The sequence below is a fragment of the Vulpes lagopus genome, chromosome 19 (genome assembly GCF_018345385.1).
Source record: "Vulpes lagopus strain Blue_001 chromosome 19, ASM1834538v1, whole genome shotgun sequence".
In the NCBI taxonomy this organism is placed as follows: Eukaryota; Metazoa; Chordata; class Mammalia; order Carnivora; family Canidae; genus Vulpes; species Vulpes lagopus.
The window spans coordinates 51626872-51652655 of NC_054842.1; the positions used below are offsets into that span (position 1 = coordinate 51626872).

The following is a 25784-nucleotide window of genomic DNA, read 5'->3' on the forward strand; positions in this document are numbered from 1 at the left end:
TTTATCAGTAAAACACCTCATAAGGATCAGAAGAGTTTACCAAACCATATCTTGATGGATAAAGTGAAAATAAATTTGAAACACATGGATTACATTTCCTTAAAATGTGCGTGAGTTCAAAAGTTAACAATAATAGTCTTTGACTAAAAGTATTTGGAAATTTCTTAAGCCTCAAGAGTTTGAAAAATCAGTTTCTAAGTTGAACTTAGATGAATCTTAGGACACTATAATTAACACTAAAGTATTCACAGATAACACAAAGATGGCAATATGCTATTGTTTTATCCTTTGCTTTGGAAATTTCCTTGTATTTCAATGTTTTAAAATAAACTTTTAAATTTATAAGTTACTGAATTACTTTATGAAACCAGAATAATTCTTGCTATTGCACATAAATTAAAAATACACAATTGTAAATGCAAAATTAAACAGGATAAAATTTCTGAAAACATTAACAAACACCCTAAGTGTTGAATGTACATTTGACTTGGAATTATGGAGAGATTATACAATTTCAGTGTTGTAAGATATAAAGATTTGTCTTGATTTTTTTTTTTTTTTTTACTATAGATTTAATTGTTTGAGTTTAAAGGATTTGTTAAAAGAACAATCAAGGGGATCCCTGGGTGGCTCAGTGGATTAGTGCCTGCCTTCGCCCCAGGGTGTGATCCTGGAGTCCCGAAGTTGAGTCCCTCATCGGGCTCCCCGCATGGAGCCTGTTTCTGCCTCTCTCTCTCTCTCTCTCTCTCTCGTGAATAAATAAAAATCTTAAAAAAATAAAATAAAAAAAATAAAAGAATAGTCAAGCAAACACAAAATCACCTATGTGTAACTGGTATGACTGAAAAATAGAAATTCAGTAGAAAGAAATTCAGTAGAAAGACATGATAGGCATATAGAAGACATGATAGGGATGTAGAAAGACATTAACAGGGATGTAGAAATGTCCTGTCTACATTTACTGGAAAAGGTAGGTTTTAAAAAAATATCTTCAAGTTTCTTTTTAAAAGAAGTTAGAAAAAAAATCAGGTAGGTCGAGTAGAGAAAAGATGGCCCAAAGTACAACTACATAATTGCCTATTAAAAAGAATGAGGGCCAATGGGATTAATCTGTAAATATTAATGATAGATAAGTTCACATATAGATACTTATCTAAACCCACTTTTCAATGTTTTGGGTTTAAGAAAGTATATATTACCTCTAGCACACTTTTGCTTAATTTAAATTCTCTGCATATTTTAAGGGAAATGTACTCCATATGTTTCTAATTCATTTATACAACTTTACTAATCATCGCTGAAGATGTATTTGATACCCAAGTTATTTTGAAGCTATTAAAACTACCTGCCGAAGAACTAAATTCCTCATTCATAAAAAAATCAGAAGGTCAAATACACTACAAATTCAAACATGTACCATGGAGTGGAGTTTCCTTACAAGCCTATTCATCCTTACTTAACTGTATATCCTGTGAGAAGAATCAAAGGACAACTGAAACCACAAAAATCAAGGAATAGTCCAGATGTCTGGGCCCTGTAACCTTGAGTGTCCTTGAGAATAGGCATCTCTTCAATTAAGAGGTGATTATTAAATGAAGTCAGTTAATTAAATCACAAATTCACTGTAAGGAATAAAATTATTTTCCCTACTATAGGATCCACTGGCATTTCTCATTCTTGTAGTAGCAGTGCTTCTTAAACTCAATGTCCATATGACTCACTTGAGAGATCCTGTTAAACTATAGATACTGATCCAGTAGGTCTAGGATGGGCCTGACAATCTGAATTTCTAACAAGTGCCCAGGAGATGCCAATGTTTCTAGTTCATGGACCACACTCTGAGAAGCAAGGGTCTGATGCAGGGTTTCTCAACCACCACTGATATTTCAGGCTAGCTATTTTGTCCTTTGTAGAATGGTTAGCAACATCCCTGGCCTCTACCCACTAGATGACAGTAGCACCTAACTCCACTCCCCCAGTCATGACAACCAAAAATGTCTCCATGCATCATCAAAAGTCCTAAAGCTGGAAATAAAATTGCCTCCAGTTGAGAACCAGTGCTCTATTTTTATGTTTAGTGATTAAATATTTATTGTATAAACACCTCTTTTGATGAACTAGCTTCAGTGAATACAGCATCATTAACCAAATAAATAGTTTCTTTTCTAACCCCTCCAAGCTATTATAATACTTTTATTTATAGACACTCTTGATTCTTCACTGATTTTAGTTCCTTCCTTACTGGCCACCAGGGTGCTCAGAGTAAATTTGCAAAGCACATTTAGCAATTGTGAAAATTTATAGGGATAAATTAAAAATAAAAAAAACTAAACTACTAGATTTATATTATTTCTTTTGTCCCCCTCATATTAGTAAATCATCTCTTTTTATTTTATATTTTCATAAACTCCTATATACCATTTGAAATAAGATTAGCTTCCTTTAAATAAGGTAAAAAAATTTTTTTTCAATAAAAAAGATCAGCTAGGGGACTTCTGGAGAAGATGGCAGGATAGGAGGACCCTAAACTCACTTCATCCCAGATACAATGATATAAAACTTGCACCAGAGCAAACAACCCAGATGAGGACCCAAAAACTGGCTGAACAAATTCCACAACTAAATGTACAGAAGTGTCCACTTCAAAGAGGGTAGGAAGGTCAAAGACTTGAGGACTTGGTGGAAACCTAAACCTTACAGGTATGCCACTGAAGGGAGGGAGCCACAGACATATAGAAGGGTAAGAAACAGACTAGCACACTGGGGATCCTACAAGGGGAAGAGAAATCCTCACAGCATTTGGCTTTGAAATCAGAGGGGCTGAATTTTGTGAATGCTTACAACCAGTGGGGACTTAAAGCTCAGAAATTTAAAATTCAGTAGGCTCAGCTCTGAGGGAGCCTAGAGGATGATAGGAAGCTGAGCCCCTGTCCTTAAAAATATAACAGCAAACTCCCTGTGGAGATACAGTTTGGAAGCAGCAGTTTGAAAGGTATCTGGAACTTCCAGGAGGGAGAGTTAGTTACTAATCTTAGAATTCACTAAAGAACATCTCTAGGAACAAAGGAGCTTCCAGGTGCCATTTGCCTCCCTAATCCCTCATCATAAACACAGAGCCACTTGTGGGAACCAGCATGGCACCTGTACTCACTACCTAACTTGCTTACACCATGCCCTCTCTCCAGCTAGACCTGCCTCAGTCCCAGTACTAGAGATCCCCTGCCCTAGAAGACCTGAACAAACCTTGCCAACACTGTCTCCTGATTTTCCACTAAGGATATGTGCACTTGTTAAAACTGTGCCTCCCTCCCACACATGCTTTGTGTAGTGGCCCTGGCTGGCCTGGACTCCACCATGGCTGCACATTTCCATGGAGGAGGACCAGTGTCACCTAGTGAAAGGTTCATATCCTGCCCACAACTCACAAGGGCAAGAGAGTTTCCTAACTTTTAGAGCAAGCTGACTTTCCTAACACACATAAACAGACACAGAGAATTAAGCAAAATGAGGAGACAGAAGAGTATGTCAGAAATGAAAGAAGAGACAAGACTACAGGAAGAGACCAAAGCAAAATGATTATAAGTAACATGCCCAATATATAATTTAAAACAATGATCATAAAGATGCTCAGGGGACTTGAGAAAATAATGGAGGACATCGCGGAGACACTTAACACAGAAATGAAAAAGAACCAACACCGGTGAAGAACACAATAAATGAAATTAATGAACTAAAAGACAGACTAATGGAAAGCAATCAAGCTGAACAATGAGAGAAAAAATAATTATGTAAAATGAGGATAAAATTGGGGAATTTGGTGATTCCAACAAGCATAGTAACATTTGCATTATAGGGATCCCAGAAGGAGAATAGAAAGAAAAGGGGTCAGAACATTTATTTGAAGAAATAATACCTGAGAATTTCCCCAAATCTAGGGAAGGAAACAGGTATCCAAATCTAAGAGGCATTGAGATCCCTCAACAAAATCAACCAAAGGATGTCTACACCAACACACTCAGTAATCAAAATGGCAAAAAGTAGTAATAAAGAAAAATTCTAAAAGCAGCAAGAGGAAAGAAGATGGTTACATACAAGGGTAACACCTCCCCCCCCCGCCATAAGGCTATTAGTGGGATTTTCAGCAGAAACTTTGTAAGCCAGTGGCATGATATATTCAAAGTGTTGAAAGGGAAAAATCTATAGCCAAGAATACTCTATCCAGAAAAGCTATCATTTGGAATAGAAGAAGAAATGATCAATTTCTCAGACCAATAAAAAACAAAGGAGTTCATGACCATTAAATCAGGCCTACAAAAAAATAATAATATTTCCACTCTGAGTGGAGAAACCATAATTAAGAGAATGAAAATTAGGAACCACAAAGGAAGTAAAAATAAGTATTTCTGTAAAAAAATCAGTCAAGGGATTCACAAAATAAAAGGATATAAAATATGACACCATACGCCTTAAACATGAGAGAGGGGAAGAGTAAAGAATGGGGTTGGGGGCACCTGGGTGGCTCAGTTGGTTGCATGACCAGCTCTGATTTTGGCTTAGATCAAGCCAGGGTCATGAGATCAAGGCCCACTTTGGGCTCTACACTGGGTGTACAATCTGCTTGGGATTTTCCCTCTCTGTCTGCCCCTCCCCACCCCACTCACTCTTTTTCTCTTGAAAAGAGAAGAAAAGAAAAGAAAAAGAATAGGTTTGAACTTAAGCAACAATCAACTTAATACAGACTGCTATATGCAGAAGATGTCATATACAAACCTAACAGTAACAGAAATAAAAAATAAGTAATAGATATGCAAAGAATACACAGAAAAGAATCCAAATATTTCACTAAAAAAACCCAGAAAACCATGAAAGAAAGAGAAGAATGGATCAAAGAAAAACTATAAAAAACATAAAACAAGTAACAAAATAGCAATAAATACATATCTATCTATAATTACTTTGAATGTAAATGGACTAAGTGGTTCCATAAAAAGACATACGGTGATAGAGTGGATAAAAAAAAAAGATCTATCTATATGATGGCTACAAGAGACTAATTTCAGACTGAAAAACACTTGCAGAATGAAAGTGAAGGGATAAAGAAACATTTATGATGCAAGTGGAAATGAAAAGAAAGCCAGAGTAGCAATACTTCTATCAGGAAAAAATAGAATTTAAAACAAAGACTATAAGAAGAGACAAAGAGGGACACTATAGAATCATAAAGGAAACAATGCAACAAGATATATAACAATTGTAAATATGTATGTACCCAACATGGAAGCACATAACAAACATAAAAGATGTCATCAAGAGTAATACTATGATAGTAGGGGACTTTCACACTCCGCGTACATCAGTGGACAGATCATCCAACAGAAAATCAACAAGGAAACAGTGGCTTTGAATGACACATTGGACCAGATGGATCTAACAGATATATTCAGAACATTCCACCCTAAAGCAGCAGAATACACATTCTTTTCAAGAGCACATGGAACATTCTCCAGAATAGATCACATATTAGGCCACAGAAGAAGCCTCAACAAAATCAAAACTACTGGGGTCATACCATGCATCTTTTCTGAGCACAACACTGTGAAACTAGAAATAAATGACAAGAAAAATCTGGAAAGAACAAATACATGGACATTAAATAACACACTGTTGAACACCATTCAACAGTGAATGGGTCAACCAAGAATTCAATGATAAAATAAAAAAAAATATGGAGACAAATGAAAATGAAAACACCACGGTCCAAAATCTTTGGGATAAAAAAAAAAAGCCCAAAAAACCCCAAAATCTTTGAGATGCAGCAAAAGCAACTCTAAGAGGGAAGTTTATAGCAATACCGGCATGTATAGCAATACATGGCCTGGACTGAAGGCGGCGCTAAACTGCTGAGCCACTCAGGGTGCCCTCTACCAACATTTAAAGAACTAGTATCTATTCTTCTCAAACTATACCAAAAAATAGAAGGAAAATTTCTAAATTCATTCCAGGTCATTATCACCCTGATTCTAAAACCAGATAAAAGACACCACAAAATAAGAGAACTTCAGGCAAATATCTCTCATGAACATAGATGCAAAAATCCTCAACAAAATACTAGCAAACCAAATCCAACAATACATTAAAAAAAAATTATTCACTGGGTGGCTCAGAGGTTGAGCATTTGCCTTCAGCCCAGGGTGTGATCCTGGAGTCCCAGAACCGAGTCCCCCATCAGGCTCCCTGCATGGAGCCTGCTTCTCCCTCTGACTGTGTCTGTGTCTGTGTCTGTCTCTCTCTCTCCTGTGTCTCTCATGAATAAATAAATAAAATCCTTAAAAAAAAAATCTATTCACCATGATCAAGTGGGATTTATTCCTGGTATGCGTGGGTGGCTCAATATTCACAAATCAATGTGATATGTCACATTAATAAGAGAATGGATAATAACTATATGATCAAATCAGTAGATACAGAGAAAGCATCTGACAAAGTACAAAATTCATTCATGGTAAAAGCCCCCAACAAAGTAGGTTTAGAGTGAACATACCTCAAAACAATAAAGGTTACCTATGAAAAACCCACAGCAAACATCCTATCTGATGGGGAAAAACTGAGAGCTTTCCCCCTAAGATCAGGAATAATATGATAAGGATGTCCACTCTCGCCAATTTTACAGTACTGGAGCATAATACTATAACATAGTACTGAAGGTCCTAGTCATTCAGACAACAAAAAGAAATAAGAGGCATCCAAATTGGTAGGAAAGAAGTAAAATATCTACTATTTGCAGATAACATAATACTACATATTGAAAACCCAAAATATTCTACCAAACAACTACAACTAATAAATTAATTCAGTAAAGTTGTAGGATACAAAAATCAATGTGCAGAAATCTGTTGCATTTCTATACACTAATAATTCAGCAACAGAAAGAGAAATTAAGAAAACAATCCCATTTACAATGCACCAAAAATAATAAGATACCTAGGAATAGGCCTAACCAAAGAGGTGAAAAACTTGTACTCTGAAAACCATAAAACATTGATGAAAGAAATCAAAGATGACACACAAAAAAGGAAAGGCATTCCAGGCTCATGGACTAGAAAAACAAATATTGTTAAAATGTTGATACTACCCAAATAATCTACACATTTAATGCAATCCCTATCAAAATACCAAAAGCATTTTTCACAGAACTAGAAGAAACAATCCTAAAATTGGTATGGAACCACAGAAGACCCTGAAGAGCCAAAGCAATTTTGAAAAAGAAAAACAAAGCTGGGGTGTCACAATTCCCGATTTCAAGTTATATTATAAAGCTGTAGCAATCAAACCAGTACAGTAGTGGCACAAAAATAGACACCTGGATCAATAGAATAGAATAGAAAACCCAGAAATAAACCCATTTATATGATCAATTAATCTTCAACAAAGTAGGAAAGAAGATCCAATGAGAAAAAGCCTCTTCAACAAATGGTGCTAGGAAAACTGGACAGCTATGTGGAAAAGAATGAAACTGGACCACTTTTTTATACCACACACAGAAATAAACTCAAAAAGGATTAAAGATCTAAATGTGGGGCCTGAAACCATAAAAATCCTAGAAGAGAAGACAGGCAATAATGTATCTGACATCAGGAATAGCAACATTTTTCTAGATAGGTCTCCAAGGCAAGGGAAACAAAAGCAAAAATTAACTATTGGGACTGTATCAAAATAAAAAGCTTCCGCATGGCCAAGGAAACAACAAAACTAAAAGGCTGCCCTACAGAATGGGAGAAGATGTTTGCAAAGGACATATCCAGTAAAGGGTTAGTATCCAAAATATATAAAGAACTTCTACAACTCAACACCCCAAAAACAAATGATCCAATTAAAAAATGGAGAGAAGACATGAATAGACATTTTTCCAAAGAAGACATCCAGATGGCCAACAGACGCATGAAAAGACGCTCAACATCACTCATCATCAGGGAAATGCAATTCAAAACTACAGTGAGACATCACCTCACACCTATTGGAATGGGTAAAATAAAAAAAAAAAAAAACACAAGAAACGACAAATGTTGGCAAGGCTGTGGAGAAAAAGGAAACTTTTGCACTGTTGGTGAGAATGCAAACCGGTGCAGCCACTGCGGAAAACAGTATGGAGGTTCCTCAAAATGTTAAAGACAGAACTACCCTATGATTCAGCAATGATGCTACTGTGCATTTACCCAAAAAATACAAAAACACTGAGTAAGAAGGATAAATGCACCCCTGTGACTATAGCAGGATTATTTACAAGAGCCAAATTATCGAAGCAGCCCAAGTGTGCGTCGACAGATGAGTGGATAAGGAAGAGGTGTATATCCCACGGAATACTATTCAGCCGTAAAAAGAATGAAATCTTGTCATTTGCTACAACAGGGATGGAGCTGCAGAGCATATTGCTAAGCAAATTAAGTCAGAGAATGACAAATGCCATATGATTTCACTCATATGTGGATTTAAGAAACAAAACATATGAGCAATGGAAAGAGAGAGAGAGAGAGAGAGACAAACCAAGAAACAGAATCTTAACTATAACGAACGAACTGGTGATTACAAGAGGGGAGGTGGGGGCGGATGGGTGACATAGGTGATGGGGATGACGGAGCGTGATGAGCACTGGGTGACGCATAGATTGCTGAATCCATATATTGCACACCTGAAACTAATAGAACACTATGGTAACCATATTGGAATTAAAATAGAAAAAAAAGTAAAAAAAAAACCCAAAATATATATATAGCCGAGTCAGTACAGGCACAGTGCATTAATTTGCTAGTCTTGGTTGGTCAATTGCTGTCTGATATCAATAAATCTAGGCAGACAGTAAGACAAGCTTCAAAAGTATTGAACAATCTGGCCTATTTTCTCCCAACAAAGTATTATAAGCTGATGGATACAGATGTCTGGAGAAATGGCAGGAAATTAACATGAAAGAGGAGTATTTTTTTTATGAACTTTACATGAGAGATATAGAATTAGCTATAAAGGTGAGGCTGATGAAAAACTTGGCCAAATAACAAACATTTACAGTTTTCCAGCTCTGACATAGTATACACTTAGAATTAATTAATTCGTCTTAGAATTAATTAATTTAGAGCATAAAAGACTCTTTTAAAGGACCTAAAAATGATCCAGCTGAGGGTTTTTTAAATCTCCTTAAACTGTGGGATCCTTGGTTTAAATATCCCTCGGGAAGGCCACTGTGTAACACGAGCTGTATCACAGTTGCTCTGTTTGCAGGAAAAGGAAACGAGGAAAGAGGGGGATCTGGGGCCCTTTGAAGGGACCCCTGGCAGTTTTCAGTGAGCACAGATTGAGAACCCATGACCCCGTAATACGTAGGTGGTACAAGGAGACGGAGATGACGCGTCCTGTGTGAGGAATTGAAACTACCCAATAGTAGAGTTGGGACTGAAACTCCATTCTATAAGCTCCGGTTGGGCAGGATGCTGGGAGTCCGGAGTTATCACCCAGGTCCAAGTTAACAGCGTCTCTCTTTATTATGGAAGCCGAGCACTCTCGTTGCAAAATTCCAAACCTTGCAGAAATACATACAAAATTCCAAAATTCCAAACCTTGCAGAAATACTTACTTTAAAACTATGCAAGTTTCACCTTCACTCTCCACTTTTTCACCTCCATCCCCAATCAGATTCTTCAGAGAAAACTAGTGGTGATATTTTGGTATGTGTCCTTCCAGACCACCCCCTTTTATAGACACATATGTGTAAACCCTGTTGTGTCCTCGTCCTTCTTAGCCGGCTCTGTATTTCCTTTTACCATAGTACTTAACACTTGCCAACACCCCACATCACTTGTTTGTCATTTCTGTTATTTATTGTATGTTTTTCACTACTAGAGTCATCTCTGTCAACCTAAGGATTTTGCCTGTTTTGCTCACTGACATTTCTGAAGTTCCTGGAAGGATGCTGGCATGAGTGGGCACTCAAATATTTGTAGAATTAATGACGAATGAATAGTTACGAAGAAGAGATAGAGCAAAAATGATGGGGGGTGGTAAGTGAGATTATCCTCTATGATTCTACAATGGTAGATACATCCAAATAATGTAATATTATTTATGCAAAAAAGAAATGAGCTATCAGGTCACCAAAGATGTAAAGGAAGCTTAAATGCAAGAAACCAATCTGAAAAGGCTACTTGGAAGGCAGGGGGCTTGGGGCACCTGGGTGGTTCAGTTGGTTAAGTGGCTGACTCTTGATTTAGACTCAAGTCACGATCTCAGGGTTGTAAGATTGAGACACACAACGGGCCTCCCACCACGAGGAGCCCCTTAAGCAATGAGCGCTGCGCTCCGTGGGATTCTCTGCATGGGATTTTCTCTCCCTCTTTCTCTGCCACGCCCCTGCTCCCCGCCCCCCCCCCCCAATAACTAAATAAATCTTTACAAAAAAAATCTTTACAAAAAAAATAAATCTTTTACAAAATAAAAAGAAATTAAGAGGTTTGATATGAGGAGAATCATACTCAGAGTTTCTGAAATGGCATTATGTGGCCCACATTTGGGGCTTATTTTAACAGTGGCATAATATTTTGATGGCTGCTGGATAACCAATGTGAATATTTCATATGAAAAATGATGTCTCCCATCAGTCAAATTATTTTTAAAAGTCCATTGAATTTTTTTTTCTTAAAAAAGGAAAAAATTGATTTTATGATTTTTTACTCGTCTCTGATATGGACAAGGACAAAAATGTGAGCAGAGAAAACAAAGGCATTTGGTGTCCTTCATATAGTTCTTTTTCACTTACTCTAAGTGGATCTGCCAACACGTGACATGAGATTGTCTGCTTTAGGCCGACTTATCTGCCGTTTGTAAACACACAACTCTATGAAAATAGACTGTAACACAAATAAACACCTTCTAAATGATCACTACCGGGACTCCTGATGGCCAATTACATAACTGCCTGTATTTTTTGGAAACACACTTTAAAATACCCCATTGTCTGAGGGTTTGATGGTTGTTGTAGATCAAACAAGAGGAAATTAATTTTTTTTTTTTTTTGCCTTTTCCTATATTGTATCAAAACTCCTCACCAGCCATATAATTTCCTTTCAGTTTCCTTGGCTACCGGCTCTTCATCATAAACAGAGCTCAGAAATAGGGGTTTGCTCAGTTTTTAAATGAGATTTGTTGATATCCAGGGACCATTTTGTTTCCCTACAGGGCATATCCTGCCAGCTTCATAATGGAAGCAACTGGAAAAATAACATTCGCTTCCTGAGAAATTTCGTTTGTGGCAAGCTAGACTGGAGTGGCCCTTGTGCTGGTGGCCGTCCGCGGCTCGGGACCCTTTCGTAGAGCACCGTATGCTTTGGAGTAAAGACAGGCCCCAAACAAAAAGAAGGGATGAGCATGAGCTGCACTAAAAACAGATTAAGAAATACTAACTACCGCTGTAAGAACATGATGCCGTATCTTTTTATTTTAGAAATAATACACCCGGACGAATATATTTAAGAACATGACATCTGCTACAGCAAACTACTTCGGCTCCTAAGCACCTCCTCCTCCTTTTCTCTTTCTGTGGCTACCTTTAGGGCAAGATAAGCCAAAATGAACTCCCACATGTTTTTGCTCCGTTATGAATTTACTTTTACTTCTCTTTATCTATTAGTAAGGGCTCTTTACACCCATCTAAGGCGGGTACTACATTAGAGGAACTGGCCATTTCAAGGGTTTAGATGACTCATTTGATTCACAAGCAGATACTCACTCCCGGATTTCCAAACAAAATGGCCCGAGTGTACGTGTGCTCACCAGTTCTACATTGAACGGTTTCCTATTCGGACGAATATATTTCTCATTCATAGATATATGTCGGATAAACCAACATGCAGGTAATCAGCACACCCTTTTATTCAATAGCATGGCCAGGGCATTCTTCTTTACCTATTTGAATGGTCAAAGAAAATAAGACTTTTTCTTTTTTCCTTTCTTTCCTTTTTTTTTTTTTTTTTTAGAAGTAGTTTTTGAACATATAATTAAATGAGAAATAAAGCTATCTGATGTTCTCTAATGGAACTTTGCAAAAGTTAAGTTGGGTATTTAAATGCGTCCCAGGGATCCCTGGGTGGCGCAGCGGTTTGGCGCCTGCCTTTGGCCCAGGGCGCGATCCTGGAGACCCGGGATCGAATCCCACATCAGGCTCCCGGTGCATGGAGCCTGCTTCTCCCTCTGCCTGTTTCTCTGCCTCTCTTTCTCTCTCACTGTGTGCCTATCATAAATAAATAAAATTTAAAAAAAAAAAATAAATAAATAAATGCGTCCCATCTTTACCAGCGATGTGGTTGCCTGCTGGGGACCTTGCAGCTACTCTGTTGGGGATGAACAAGGGCAAGTAACCTATGGTAACTCAATCGAAGAGTTTGGAAGAGATCGTTCCAAAAGAGTTTGGAGGTCTTCCTTTTAGTTATTGTTTCATAATTAATTAAATGTTATTACTTAAATGTTTCTCATGGGACGTTGAGGAGGACTGGAAGCAGGATACGAGTGGCAGGAGAACGTTAAGGGGAGAACCTGGCCACCCTTATATCTATCTTCTTTTGACTAAAACCCACCCTGGAGAAATGGGAACTGCACATAGGTAATCCGTGATAGATTCCAGGGGCTCAGCCAGTTTAAGCATCTGCCTTTAGCTCAGGTCATAATCTCGGGGTCCTGGGATCAAGTTCACATCTGGATCCCTGCTCAGCAAGGGGCCTGCTTCTCCCTCTCCCTCTGTCTCTCCCCTGCTTAGCTCCCTCTCTCTTTCTCACTTGCTCCCTCAAATAAAGAAATTAAAATATTTCAATAAAAAAAAATTCCAAAGCACCAAGAAAAATTCTCTAGAATTTTTTCCTAACCAGGGTTCTTCACACAGGGACCCACTGGACCCTATCAATGAACTGAGGCACCAAGGAGTTCGTAGTATCTTCCTATTTGCTGTTTTTCCCACTGAGATTGTGTGGGAAAGCTTGAGGATTTTTCTCTGCCTCCAAATCTTAACTCTCCTCATGGATAAATGATCCTAATCCTATGATTAAAACAATTTATTTTTAGGGGGGGTGAACTTCCTCCAGAACCACTAAATGAATATCATCATCACCCCCCAGATCGGACCAACCAAGGAGAAAAAGGTAAGGACTGGCTTGGTCATTCCAACATGAGGTTACAGAATTTCAATAAGAAAACTTTATCTGTAATTAATTATGAAACAGCACCTACTCCTTGAAATTTTATAATTAATTTTTATTTTCGTATATTCTTATATCTGTTCAAGTTGAAAAACCACCTCATGTCGGTCTATTAGAGAAGAGACGACATTACCAGCTTTGAAATTAGCTTCCTGCAAGTCAGGCTTGCTGATATGCTCTACAGATGGGATGTATTTTCACCCAATCGGGGAATACTTCAAAGCAAACCAAAGCAGCATTGATGGGTTCTTGTAAGCTTTTATTTCATCCTTTATAGAACACTAGTGATGGGCCAGATTTTCAAGAATTTATTTCAAGATCATGCATTTTTGGATTTTTTTTTTAAACCTCCAATCATTTTGGTTCACATAGAGGAATTCCAGGGATTCAGGTATTTAAAATGCCCTTGGGCTGATGAACTGAATTCCTTCAGTCTTGTAAGTAAATACAATCAGGTAGCGATGTGAGAGCATCACTCTGACTGTAAATACCTAACTTTCCCTGCTTGGCTGACCTGTGCCCGGGCCAGAGGCCTAGAAGGCCCAGGGGAGAGTTATTGACTTGGGAATAACAGGCTCTTTCATACCCTAAATGACACTGCTGACCCAACCTCAGTAAGACCTGGGGTTTGACAATTTTTCTAGACATGATGATAGATCTGTGCTGCTGTATTTATACTCTCGCCTGTCTCCTCTGTGATTAATATCGTGCAATAATAAGACGCCCGACTGAGGCTAAGAATGGCATTTGTGACCTTGATTCACCTCACCCTGAATTCTGCTGGGCTGTGACTAGTGAGGTTCCTGTTCTTTCAACATAGTTTATTACTAAAGTATTAGGTTGAACCCTACAAAAGTGATGTTTTGTAGGTCAAAGTAGGGGGGGTGTCAGTATTGGTTTTTTTTTTTTTTCATACCTATAAAACGCTACCAAAAGAACTTATTTTTTTAAATTTTTTTTTCAGTATTGGGTTTTTTTTTTTCATACCTATAAAACGCTACCAAAAGAACTTCTTTTTTTTTTTTAATTTTTTTTCAGTATTGGTTTTTTTTTTTTCATACCTATAAAACGCTACCAAAAGAACTTCTTTAAAGGGTTGTTTTTACCATTTTCTTATGGTATAGACATCATGACATCAGTCTAAAATTATTCCTAATACTTCGTTGCTGCTGTTGTTGTGTCCTGCTATTTGTCTTTTTAACTCTAAATGTTGTGGAAGTGGTTTTTATGCTTCTTCCCTTTGTTTCTTGATTATTTTTGCATAATTCAGCAAGGAAAACCAAATATGCCTTTTTTTACACCACCAGCACATTCAACATAATATAGTTTCTAAGCCTAAATCTTTCTTCAATAAATTTTTAAGGAAAGAAATGTGATATTGTTGAGCTGAGTGATCTCGTGACAGCCAAGCAAAACTGTGTCAGCCAGATGACTGCTGGCATTCTCCTGAATGGTTTACACAATCTCTGGAATAATAACAACACGTCCCCTGCAGTCAGCGTGAGTCCTTTCTTGGTAGATGTATTCACAGTGAATCATATAAATCTTCAATCCCTCACACATATCTCTGTGCAAGGAATTTTCCGGGAACTTCCAGGAAATTATAAAAATGTGAATAAATTCCAAAATGTCAACTTAAAAAAAATATACTCAGCTCTAGGTCACTCCTGGTAGGAAACATCAAAAGAAAGTATCTTTTGATTTTTGTTTGTTTTTAGTAAAGACGATGGATCCATTCAATATTTTGGAGGAAAAAATCCAAAGCACCCTCAAACCCCCCAAATAATTCAAGGCAATAAGAAATATGTGTTTTTGACAACTAGATGCTTGAAGTAACTGCAGGACCTCCACACATTTTCACAACATTAAAAGTCACTGCATAACACAGCTTCAATGCTTTAAGCCACATTTAAAAAGAAAACTATTCTAGCAGATGGAAGTATGGCTGACTTTATATTTGCTACAAACTTCCTCTTTTAAGCTGGGAAATTCACGTAACCCCTTTTATATTAAATCCTCTAACCTGTGCATTAAATACATAGAGTATTAGTGAAATGGGAAATCATAAAGACTTTATGTTGAGTTTTATTGATTTTAGTTATTCCCAAATCTTGCACAATCTAAAACTTATGTTGAATATGAGCAGTACCACTTTTATTGTTACCATCAAAAAAAAGAGTTTTAAGAATCTTAATCAATGAATTAATGTAAACACCTCTGAAAATGTCAGATTCTAAAGATCCAGACAATATTTGTCATTACCAAATGCTTGAATCTCCCTTTCCCTTTGTTAGCACAACAATAGTCTTTCCTCTGCTTCAAAATGGGAGAAGGGATAGTTAGTAGAGTATGGAAAAGTAGGGCCTTCCTAGTACCGTCCACTTAGGGGTGACCGCCAGCTGGTGGAAGAATATGAACTGGAATCATCGTCTTTTTGCTGCGTTTCTTTCTGGAAGATACGCTGTCTAGCTGTTTCAATGTGGATGTAGCCAGTGAAGAGCTGTCGTGTCCAACAAGAGGGCTAAGGACCTTCATTTAATCTCCAGGGAGTAGCATGACTGCTAACTGAGAGAGACTCTAGGAAAAGCCTAATTAGCCGTTGATGCCTTCAAAACACCCCAACCTGTTCAGCCCACTCAGAGGATGAGCTTGCCCCAGGCACTCTTCCAGCTTCCTACCTGTGCCTCAGACCTACCTACCATCTTTTCCAGGACCAGGGCACAAAACTTAAGCACCACGAGAAAATTTAGTAGTCAAAATGAGTAATATTTTTCAAAAATCAAAATTAATACAAAAAGTTCACCAAGAACAAAAGATCAAACTTGTAAACGGAAACGTGATCGACATTGCTCCTTGCTCCTTTGCCTCTGCTCCAACATGGCTTCGCGAGACAACTGATCTTGTGTTTATGTCACATTTTACCGAGTTTTTTTGGCACCTTCTTCAGTTGTGCGCCTAAGGGAAGTCCTGGTTCCTGACCTCTCTTTCTTTGTTCTCTGTTTTCTGACTAGCTCACACTCTCACTGGTTCCTGACATATATCACCTCCCAATTCACTCTTTTCTTTCTATTATCTTCAAGAGGCCAGGGATTGTGACTGTGTGAACCTCACAGAAAGCTGAATTGTTAGCACAGTGCCTGGCACACAGTCACTGCTTCATAAGTGCTGTTGGACGATTGGGAGAAAAATCTCTTGAAGCTCAATGCTGTGCATGGCTTCCTTCCATGGTTACGTGGTTAGAAAAATGTCACTGGCTGGACCCCTACACCCGAGCTTGCTTTAGGGAACACAGACCCTTTCTAGGATTTTCCTAAACACTAGGGACAGAAAGCCAGGAACAATATAAATTGAGGTTTAAGAAAAATCAGAGTTGGTGAACTTAAGTGCCCCTCATGGATTCAAACAGAAATTAAAAAGATGATTGACCTTATTAGGGGGAGAAAAAAGCAATTAAAATACTGTTAGGGTGTTTCAAGCAATCTATTTTGCAAAAAAATCCAGGGTATGGCAATTTTTATGATTTGAGCTTTTTTTTTTTTTTGCCCAGCGATGTCTGAGATTTCTCAAAGTTAGGGTATTCAGAGCACATACCTTCAATGGTACACTGATCAGGGACTGGAATCTTCTTTCCGATTTCCACAGCATATGCTTTTACCTTGCTGAAGTTTTCCTTTAAATGCAAGTAGAGCTTATCTTGGTATTCTACAGGACTTGCAGTTGTTTCTGGAGTTTCTTCCTGGCAGTTTTCTTGAACTGTTTCTGGCAAATTCTCTGATTCTGTGTACACCATAGTTGGGTGTGAAACTGTAGAGTTTCCCAGCTGCGATCTGTCAGAGTCTGCCTTAAAGGGCGACTTGTCATTTCCTTGGCTAAGTGGGTCTGTTTCTGAAACAAAGATGCTGGCTGGCACATCTTCACTCTCTACAACTTCTCCATCGTCTGAACTCAGGCTCTTTGTGAGCGCGGTGTGCAAAGCCAAGCTCTTCGACCTGCAATACAAGCAAGAAGCCAAGACAGGTAAAGAGGTTGAGCTAGCATCCACTGGGAAGGAAAAGAAAGGATAAGGATGGTGGGAAAAATCACTTCCTTTAGAGTGTGAAACCGAAAATTGGTGCTGTTAAGAGATTTGATAAAAACACAGACCAGCGACAAGTTATGTAATAAGCCAACGCTTTGAAGATCTAGGCCACCTCTAAAAACAGATTTAAAAATCAATTTCATGGCAAAACTAACTGGAAAATGGCACACTTACATAGTTATATTCTTTTTTTTTTTTTCCTATGTCTGCTTCTGCTTTTTCATCAGAAAACAAGAGAGGCTTTTGACAGTCATTCTCGATAGAGCACATTTATGTTTAAAAAAGTATTTTTAGGGCAGCCCTGGTGGCTCAGTGGTTTAGCGCTGCCTTCAGCCCAGGGCCTGATCCTGGAGACCCGGGATCAAGTCCCATGTCTGGCTCCCTGCATGGAGCCTGCTTCTCCCTCTGCCTGTGTCTCTGCCTCTCTCTCTCTCTCTCATAAATATTTTTTTTTAAAATAAAAAAGTATTTTTAAAAAATAAGCCATAGGTTTGTTTTCCTTTTGTGTTCTCCTTTTAGCATAGCAAGCTTCTTTGGATAATGGACACATGGTGAATGCCATTTCATTCATGAAAAGATGGGGCTTTTGGTGCTATAGGAAAATATTTAAAAACCACCTCACAACAGTGTGATAACAAAACCAGTAGCAAACATGAAGTGCATACAAAAAAAAAAAAAAAACCAGCCAAGGAAAATTCATACCTGTTAAATCTAATGTCTTTTCTTTCTTCCTTAGAAAACTGGCCCAAACTATATCTTCTGATAGAGCTAGGAGTATTGCTCTCAGCATTTATTTTGTCTTCAAAAGCCTGTATTTTAACTTGCAGCTTTTCATGGTCTTCATTTTCAGCCAAAGTGAGCTTGATTTCTTCCAGCTTCTTGGGGAATTCAACCTCAGTACTGGGTTTTTTCCTGAAGGAATAAAAATTGCATTAGATGGTAGTCAGATATACCTGCAGAACAGTGTTACTGTCTATTTAACTGCTTCTTATTCAAAACAGAAAAATTTACCCAATAAATTTATTATTAGTCACTTAGCAAATATTTCTTAAATAACTACAATGCACATAATTTTATTTTTTTAGATTTTATTTTTAAATAATCTCTATACCCAATGTGGGGCTTGAACTCACAACCCCAAGATCAAGAGTTACAATGCTCCACCCACTAAGCCAGGTGCCCCCATTTTTTTTTTAAAGAAAATTATATTTGTTCTAGTCTCCAACATCTATATCATTTCAGTGGTAGGAAATGTGCTCATTGTGGCCACCATCACTGCTAGCCCATCATGGAAGCCTCCCATGTACCTTTTCCTGGCCTATCTCTTCTTTATTGATGGTTGCTATTCTTCTATAAATATCCCTACACTGATTATAGATTTACTCTATGAAAGACCATCCTATTGAATGAGTGTATGACCTGAATCTTTGGAGAACATTTCTTTGGAGCTGCTGACACCATCCTACCTAGTGTGATGGCCTCTGTTATGTGGCCATCTGCAAGCCGTTGCGTTATACAACTATCTTGCACTGGCGGATGTGTGGCCTGCTAGTTGGAGTGGTGTGGGTGGGAGGGAGGCTTTCTTCATGCAACCACATAGATCCTCTTCACTCTGATTATCCTTCTATAACCCTAACATCACAGATCACTCTACGTGTGATTTGAACCCTTTGCTCAATTTTGCCCGCACTGATACCCAACTCTTTGTTGCAGCCAACAGTGGATTGATCTATGTGCTAAACTTCCTTTTCTTTTAAAAAGATTTTATTATTTGAGTATAGTTGACACACCATGTTATGTTAGTTTCAGGCGAACAACGGACATAGATCTTTGAAATTGTTTCTATAGCTTCTTCTGCCAGAAGTCTATAAAAATTGGTGTGTGTGCCAAATTTACATTAGAAGGATTTTTTGAAGAATTCAGAGAATAAAAAGCAGTTTTTATGGTTATCTACTATATTCTTATCCAGTTCTACAAAAGCACAGCTTTCACATGAAATTCATGCCAGACATTTTTTAGAAAATTGTTAAGAGATAATTTGTGCTGAAATTGATAGAATAAGAACATTTCAAATGGACTGTGTAAACTCGTGGTTTTGTTAATTTTATGACAATCAGCGTGACTCTTTTATGTTATGAAATAAGAAAAATCTTTCTGAATTTTAATATGTTGGAGGAAAGAGATCTTCCATGAATGATATTAATAGTTCCAACCATCTTTTTTACAGTAAAATTTATAAAGCACTTTGTGAGTCATTAAAGTGATCTTCTTTAAGGCAGGGGTTGTTTGCGGAATAACTTTGGAACCCCTCGAAGGCCTTAGATAGAGTAGGGCCTTAACATAGGGCCTTAGATAGAGTAAGAGTCCGCAGATAAGCTGTAGAAATAGTTCACTGACGCTCACTGAATGCTACATGATTACAGAAAATGTAGTGTGTGTTGATCTTCCTTCACCTGCCTGAGCCAGCCTAGAGCTACTTTAATTTTTATTTAACGATCACTATCAAGCATATCATATAGGGTTACTAATTCTTTCTCTATAAATATAGGGTTAATAATCCCTAGAAATTCATTCATTAGATGGCTTAATGTTTCTGAAGTTTTGTCTATGCGTATTTCCTCAGCCCTCTTTACCATTTTTCCTAGAAGTTGATGAAAAGAGCCTCAAACATACAAAACAATCCTGGCTTTTTCAAACATATGGCTATTGTCCCCAAAGGGTCAAGGTAAACCTGGCATTGTACATAGGTGAGAGTGAGAAAATACAATTTTGATTTTTTTCATGGCACTGCTTTTTAGGGAAAACTAACATGAAAGTGCTGGTGACAGTTTTGTTTTCAATTACATTCCAGCCGTTCTGGGGCCATGTGTGTGGTGGGCACTGGGAAAGGTTGGTTGGCAGCTTTCCTGGCTGGCCTAGAGAGGGGTACTGGCTTTGAGGGAGGGCTCATAGTTTTCAGGCCCTCAGTCTTTAAAATTCCCATTAGTCCAGCCCATGGACAGACATAAATAGTGCCATTGGGAAAGCAAGTAGATCATCCCATAAGTAACTAGGATATTGTTTATTGTCTGATAAGCAATTGCTGAAAAAACTTAAATACATATTTATATAATTTTCATAGACCTCCTATAGTTTTGCATACATAATGCAGAATTTATTATCCATGCCACGCTTCGCTGAAATATACATGAATAGATTTTCAGAATCAGTATATGGGAATAAAGGCTAATCATGAACATGTTTCCCTTTATGACACATATGATACTGGCTGCCCACAAACAGATGGGAGGTTTTGACATCTTCCAGCCAGATGATTCTAAAAGCTGAACTTTTACTCCCACTACAAACAAAGATACTACTATCACTGGATGGTATTTTACAAACCATGATGATTATCAAGATCCAGCGGGACTTCTGGGGAACATGGTGGAATAGGAAGATCCTAAGCTCACCTCGTCTCAAGGATACAATTCGGTAACACCCACATCAGCGTAAATAACCCAGAAAATGACCTGCATTTTGGCAGAACAGACTCTCCATAGCTAAATGTAGAGATGAGGCCACATTGAAGAGGGCGGGCAGGGTAGAGACATGGTGGGAGCTAAATGGACCCATAGGACTATCCGTAGAAGAGGGAACACCATGGGCATGAAGGAAAGAAACAGACCCTTAAACCAAACAAATACCCTAGGCGTGGGAAACCCATACACGTAAAATGAATCTCCATAATATCTGGCTTTGGAAACCACAGGGGACTAATTTCATGAGTTCTTACAATGGAGGCTTAAACCCTGAACTTTAAAAATCAGCAGGCTCCACTCTGGGTGAGCCAGAGGGCAAGAGGAAACTGAGTCCCTGCCCTTAAGGAGACAGAACAACAAACAGCTGTGCTACAACAAAGAAGTAGCAGGTAGAGCATAGAAGTAGCAGTTTGAAAAATGCTTGGTGAATACAGGAAGACTTATTTACTAATCTCAGAGCATGTGGGGGAAGGGCAGACATGTTCAGCAGACTTCTCCAGGAACAAAGGAGCTGACAACCACCATTTCCCTCCCATGAACCCCAGCCTAGACACATGGACACCTGTAAGAACCAGCAAAGCACAAACATTCCCCACGTAATTTGCTAACCGCATGCCCCATCCCCTCCTGTAGACATGCCCCCTCTAGTTCTGCTGCAGTTTTCTAAAGCAACTCAAGGTCTGCTCCCACAACACTCCTGCACGAACCATGCTAACATCACAAGTTCCATCCTCACATTCTCCTGCAGACCTACCCACATGGGCTGGGGGCAGACCTCTGGTCTGAATGCTAGCTGCCAATAAACCTTCTCAGGGGACAATACAGCAAAAGCACACTGCTGATCATTTCTACTGCATCGCTGGCAAACTCCTTGTCTGACTCAACTCAAGACCGAGGCAGACCCAAACTGACCAATAACAACAACACAGGGACCAAACGCTGCCCACAACAGGCAAAGAGAGACAGGGATGAAAGCAAAAGTGGCTCAGACAAAATAGTAGAGCACTTGTAATACACATAAGAGACACCACCAAATTAACAAATTCTGGTGAACAGGAGACATTGCACTGCAGGGCACTACACAACCTTTTGCATAAGGCCACTACTTTAAAGAGGAGGAAATGAGACTGATTTTCTTAACATATAGAAAAAGCACAGAAAGGGGCACCTGGGTGGCTCGATCAGTTAAGTGTCTAACTCTTGGTTTCAGCTCAAATCAAAATCTGATGGGTCATGAGATCGAGCCCCATACTGGGCTTCACACTCAGTGAGGAATATGCTTGAAAGATTCTCTCCCTCTGCCCTCCCACTCACTCTCTCTCAAATAAAGAAAGCTTTAAAAAAAGAAAATAAACACAGTTAGACAAAATGAGGAGACAGGGGAATATGTTCCCAATGAAGAACAGGACAAAATCACAGCAAGCAAGCTAAATGAGAGATGAGTAATATGCCTGATAGGGAATTTAAAGTAATAGTCATAAAGAAAGAAAAGAGTAGAGGACTCATTGAAACCCTTAAGAGATAGAAAACATAAGAAAGAATCAGTCAGAGATGAAGAACTCAATAACTGAAAGTAAAAATATACTAGAGGGAATAAATAGTAGACTAGAAGAGCAGAAGAATAGATAGGCAACCTGGAGGACAGAGTAATGGAAAGCAACCAAGCTGAAGAGGAGAGAGAAGAAATGATAATAGTAATAGTAATAATAATAATAATAATAATAAAAAGACTTAGAGAACTCCACAACACCATCAAGCATTGTAACATTCACATGATAGGGATACCAGAAGGAGAGGAGAGAGAAAAGGGGGCAGAAATTTTATTTTAAGAAATAATAGCTGAAAATTTCCCAATCTGAGGAAGGAAACAGAAATCCAGAACCAGTAGGCACAGAGAACTCCCAAGAAAATCAACCCAAGGAGTTCCACTCAAAAACATATGGTAATTTAAATGGCAAAAAGTAGTGAAAAAGAATTTTAAAAGCAGCAAAAGGAAAGAAAACCTTACATACAAGGGAAACTCTAGAAGGCTATCAGCTGATTTTTCAGCAGAAACTTTAAGGGCTAAAAGAAAGTGGCATAATATATTCAGAGTGTTGAAAGGAAAAAAAAACTGAGAATACTCTATTCAGCAAGGCTATCATTCAGAATAGAAGGAGAGATAAAAGAGTTTCCCAAACAAAACCTAAAGGAATTCATGACCACTAAACTAGTCTGACAAGAAATGTTAAAGAGGACTCTTTGAATGGAAAGGAAAAGATATAAGTAGGAGGAAGAGAAGCAGGAAACACAAAAATAGTAAAATTCATTTTATCTATAAAAATCAGTCAAGCAACTGATAAAATAAAAGGATATAAAATTTGACACTGTATACCTAAAACAGAGGGATAGAGGAGTAAAAACGGTTTTAAACTTACTTGGCCGTCAACTTGATATAGACTGCTAAATGCGTAAGATATTATATACAACCTAATGGTAACCACAAATCAAAAACCTGCAATAGATATGAAAAAAAAGAGCAAGGAATCCAAGTGTCTTATTAAAGAAAATCAGCAAGCCATGAGAGGAGGGCAAGAGAAGAAAGGAACAGAGAAAAACTACAAAAACAACCATGAAACAAGTAACAAAATGGCAATAAGTATATTCCTATCAATAACTACTTTGAATATAAGTGGACCAAACACCCCAATCAAACGACATTGGAGTGGAAAAAGAAATAAGACCCATCTATATGCTGCTTATAAGAGACTTACTTCAGACTTAAAGACACATGCAGATGGAACATGAAGGGATACAAAAGCATTTATCATGCACACAGAAGTTGAAAGAAAGCCAGAGTAGCAATACTTACATAAAATAGACTTTGCAACAAAGATTGTAGCAAGAGACAAAGAGGGACGCTATACAATCATAAAGGGAACAATACAACAAGATATAAGAATTGTAAATACGTATGCACCCAACATGGTAGCACCCACATACAAAAAAAGCAACTAATAACAAACCTAAAAGATGTCATCAAGAGTAATATTATGATAGTAGGGAACTTTCACACTCCGCGTACATCGATGGACAGATCATCCAACAGAAACTCAACAAGGAAACAGTGGCTTTGAATGACACATTGGACCAGATGGATCTAACAGATATATTCAGAACGTTCCATCCTAAAGCAGCAGAATACACATTCTTTTCAAGTGCACGTGAAACATTCTCCAGATTGGATCACGTATTAGGCCACAAATCAAGTCTCACCAAATTAAAAAAAGATTGAAGTCATACCATGCATCTTTTCTGAGCACAACACTGTGAAACTAGAAATCAATGACAAGAAAAATCTGGAAAGAACAGAAATACATGGAGGTTAAATAACATGCTTCTAAGCATGAATGGGCCAACCAAGAATTCAACAAGAAAAATTTTTTTAAAAATATGGAGACAAATGAAATGAAAACACAGCAGTCTAAAATCTTTGGGATGCAGCAAAAGCTGCTCCAAGAGGGAAGTTATTAGCAATACAGGCCTACCTCATGAAGCAAGAAAAATTTAAATGAACAACCTTAGCTTACATCTAAAGGAGCTAGAAACAAGAAGAATAAACAAAACCCAAAAGCAATAGAAGGAAAAAAATGCTAAGGATTAGAGCAGAAGTAAGTGAAATATACTCTAAAAAGAAACAAAACAAAAAAAAAGTAAGAAGGATCAATTAAACCGGGAGCTGGTTCTTTGCAAAGAACAACGAAATCAATAAAACTTTAGCCAGACCCACAAATAAAAAGAGAGAGAGAGAGAACTCAAAAAATCAGAAATGAAAGAAGAGAAATAACTGACACCACAGAAATACAAAGTATTCTAAGAGTATATTTATGAAAACTTTATGCCAACAAATTGGACAACCTAGAAAAAATGGATAAATTCCTAGAGACATAAAGTCTTCCAAAACTGAACCAGGGAGAAATATATACATATATGAATACTACTCAGTTCAAGGTTTTGAACTTTATTTCAGAAATTTCTATAGCTGGGATTGTTAAAACTTAAAAATTGTTAAGGCATAAAGTATACCCAATGCACACACATCAGATATTGAGCATATACAAGTTTTTAAATCTGAAAACATAGGACTTGTTAAAGGAAAAATTTCTCACAAATTCACTAGTTTTGTTGGTTTTTTCTACATAAAGCTCTGGGTTATGACAACAGTTAATATCATTTTCTTCCAAAAAACTTCAAATTTCATAGGATTATCGTAAATCTTTCTGGATAATTTTATTGGATCAGCTTCTGGCTTTTTTAAATATACATTTTTTTTTAAATTTACAGAGATCTTTATTTTTTTAGTCTTTGTACCCATTTCCCTATCTACATAACAGGGAAAACAACTGTACTTAACTCATAGTGTTGTTGCAAAGATGAAATGACAGAGTCAGCGTGAAGCACTGAAGCTCCTACCAGGTAACATGCTGCTCAACAGATGTTAGATTTTATTCTTAGTATTATTATTAATTGAAATAATAATAGTTATTATTTTTATTATTCCTTTGGAAACTTCATTAGCCCTGTCTGTCTTGTGTTAATATATAAAGAAAACACCAGTGGTCTAGCCACACGCAGAGCAATATTCCAAATCCTGGAGGGAACTAAGGTGCCCTTGAGGATGCCGTGGCAGCAGACTTTAGGAGAGGACACTCCGCTCCCGTGCCCTGCCCTGTGTCTGGTTATGAAGCCGTCCCCTGAGGGAGTCAGCCCTCCAGTAGTTGGGAGCCTGCCTTCGGTCATTCTCAGATTGCCTGGGAACACCCCTCAGAGGGCATCTGGGTGCAGGAGAAGTCATGGCCTATCCCCACACCCTCACTGATCCCAAGAGGGGCAAGTCAGGTAGATACCTCTAGGGTACAGCTGCCTCATAAGATACAGGATGCTCAACCAAATTCGAATTTCAGATCAACAACAAAA

The 25784-nt window shown here is 38.0% G+C and overlaps 1 protein-coding gene across 3 annotated transcripts in view; it reads right to left on the bottom strand.

Annotated features, from left to right (window-relative positions):
* VEPH1 (ventricular zone expressed PH domain containing 1) overlaps positions 1-25784 on the bottom strand; it is a 226118-nt gene that overhangs the window by 88784 nt on the left and 111550 nt on the right. For all 3 annotated transcript variants that reach the window (XM_041733586.1, XM_041733587.1, XM_041733588.1), the window contains exons 8-9: positions 18010-18219; positions 16821-17218 (exon numbers count right to left, since the gene is read on the bottom strand). In XM_041733586.1, the coding sequence (XP_041589520.1) occupies positions 16821-17218; positions 18010-18219 (608 nt within the window). The remainder of the gene's footprint in view (positions 1-16820; positions 17219-18009; positions 18220-25784) is intronic.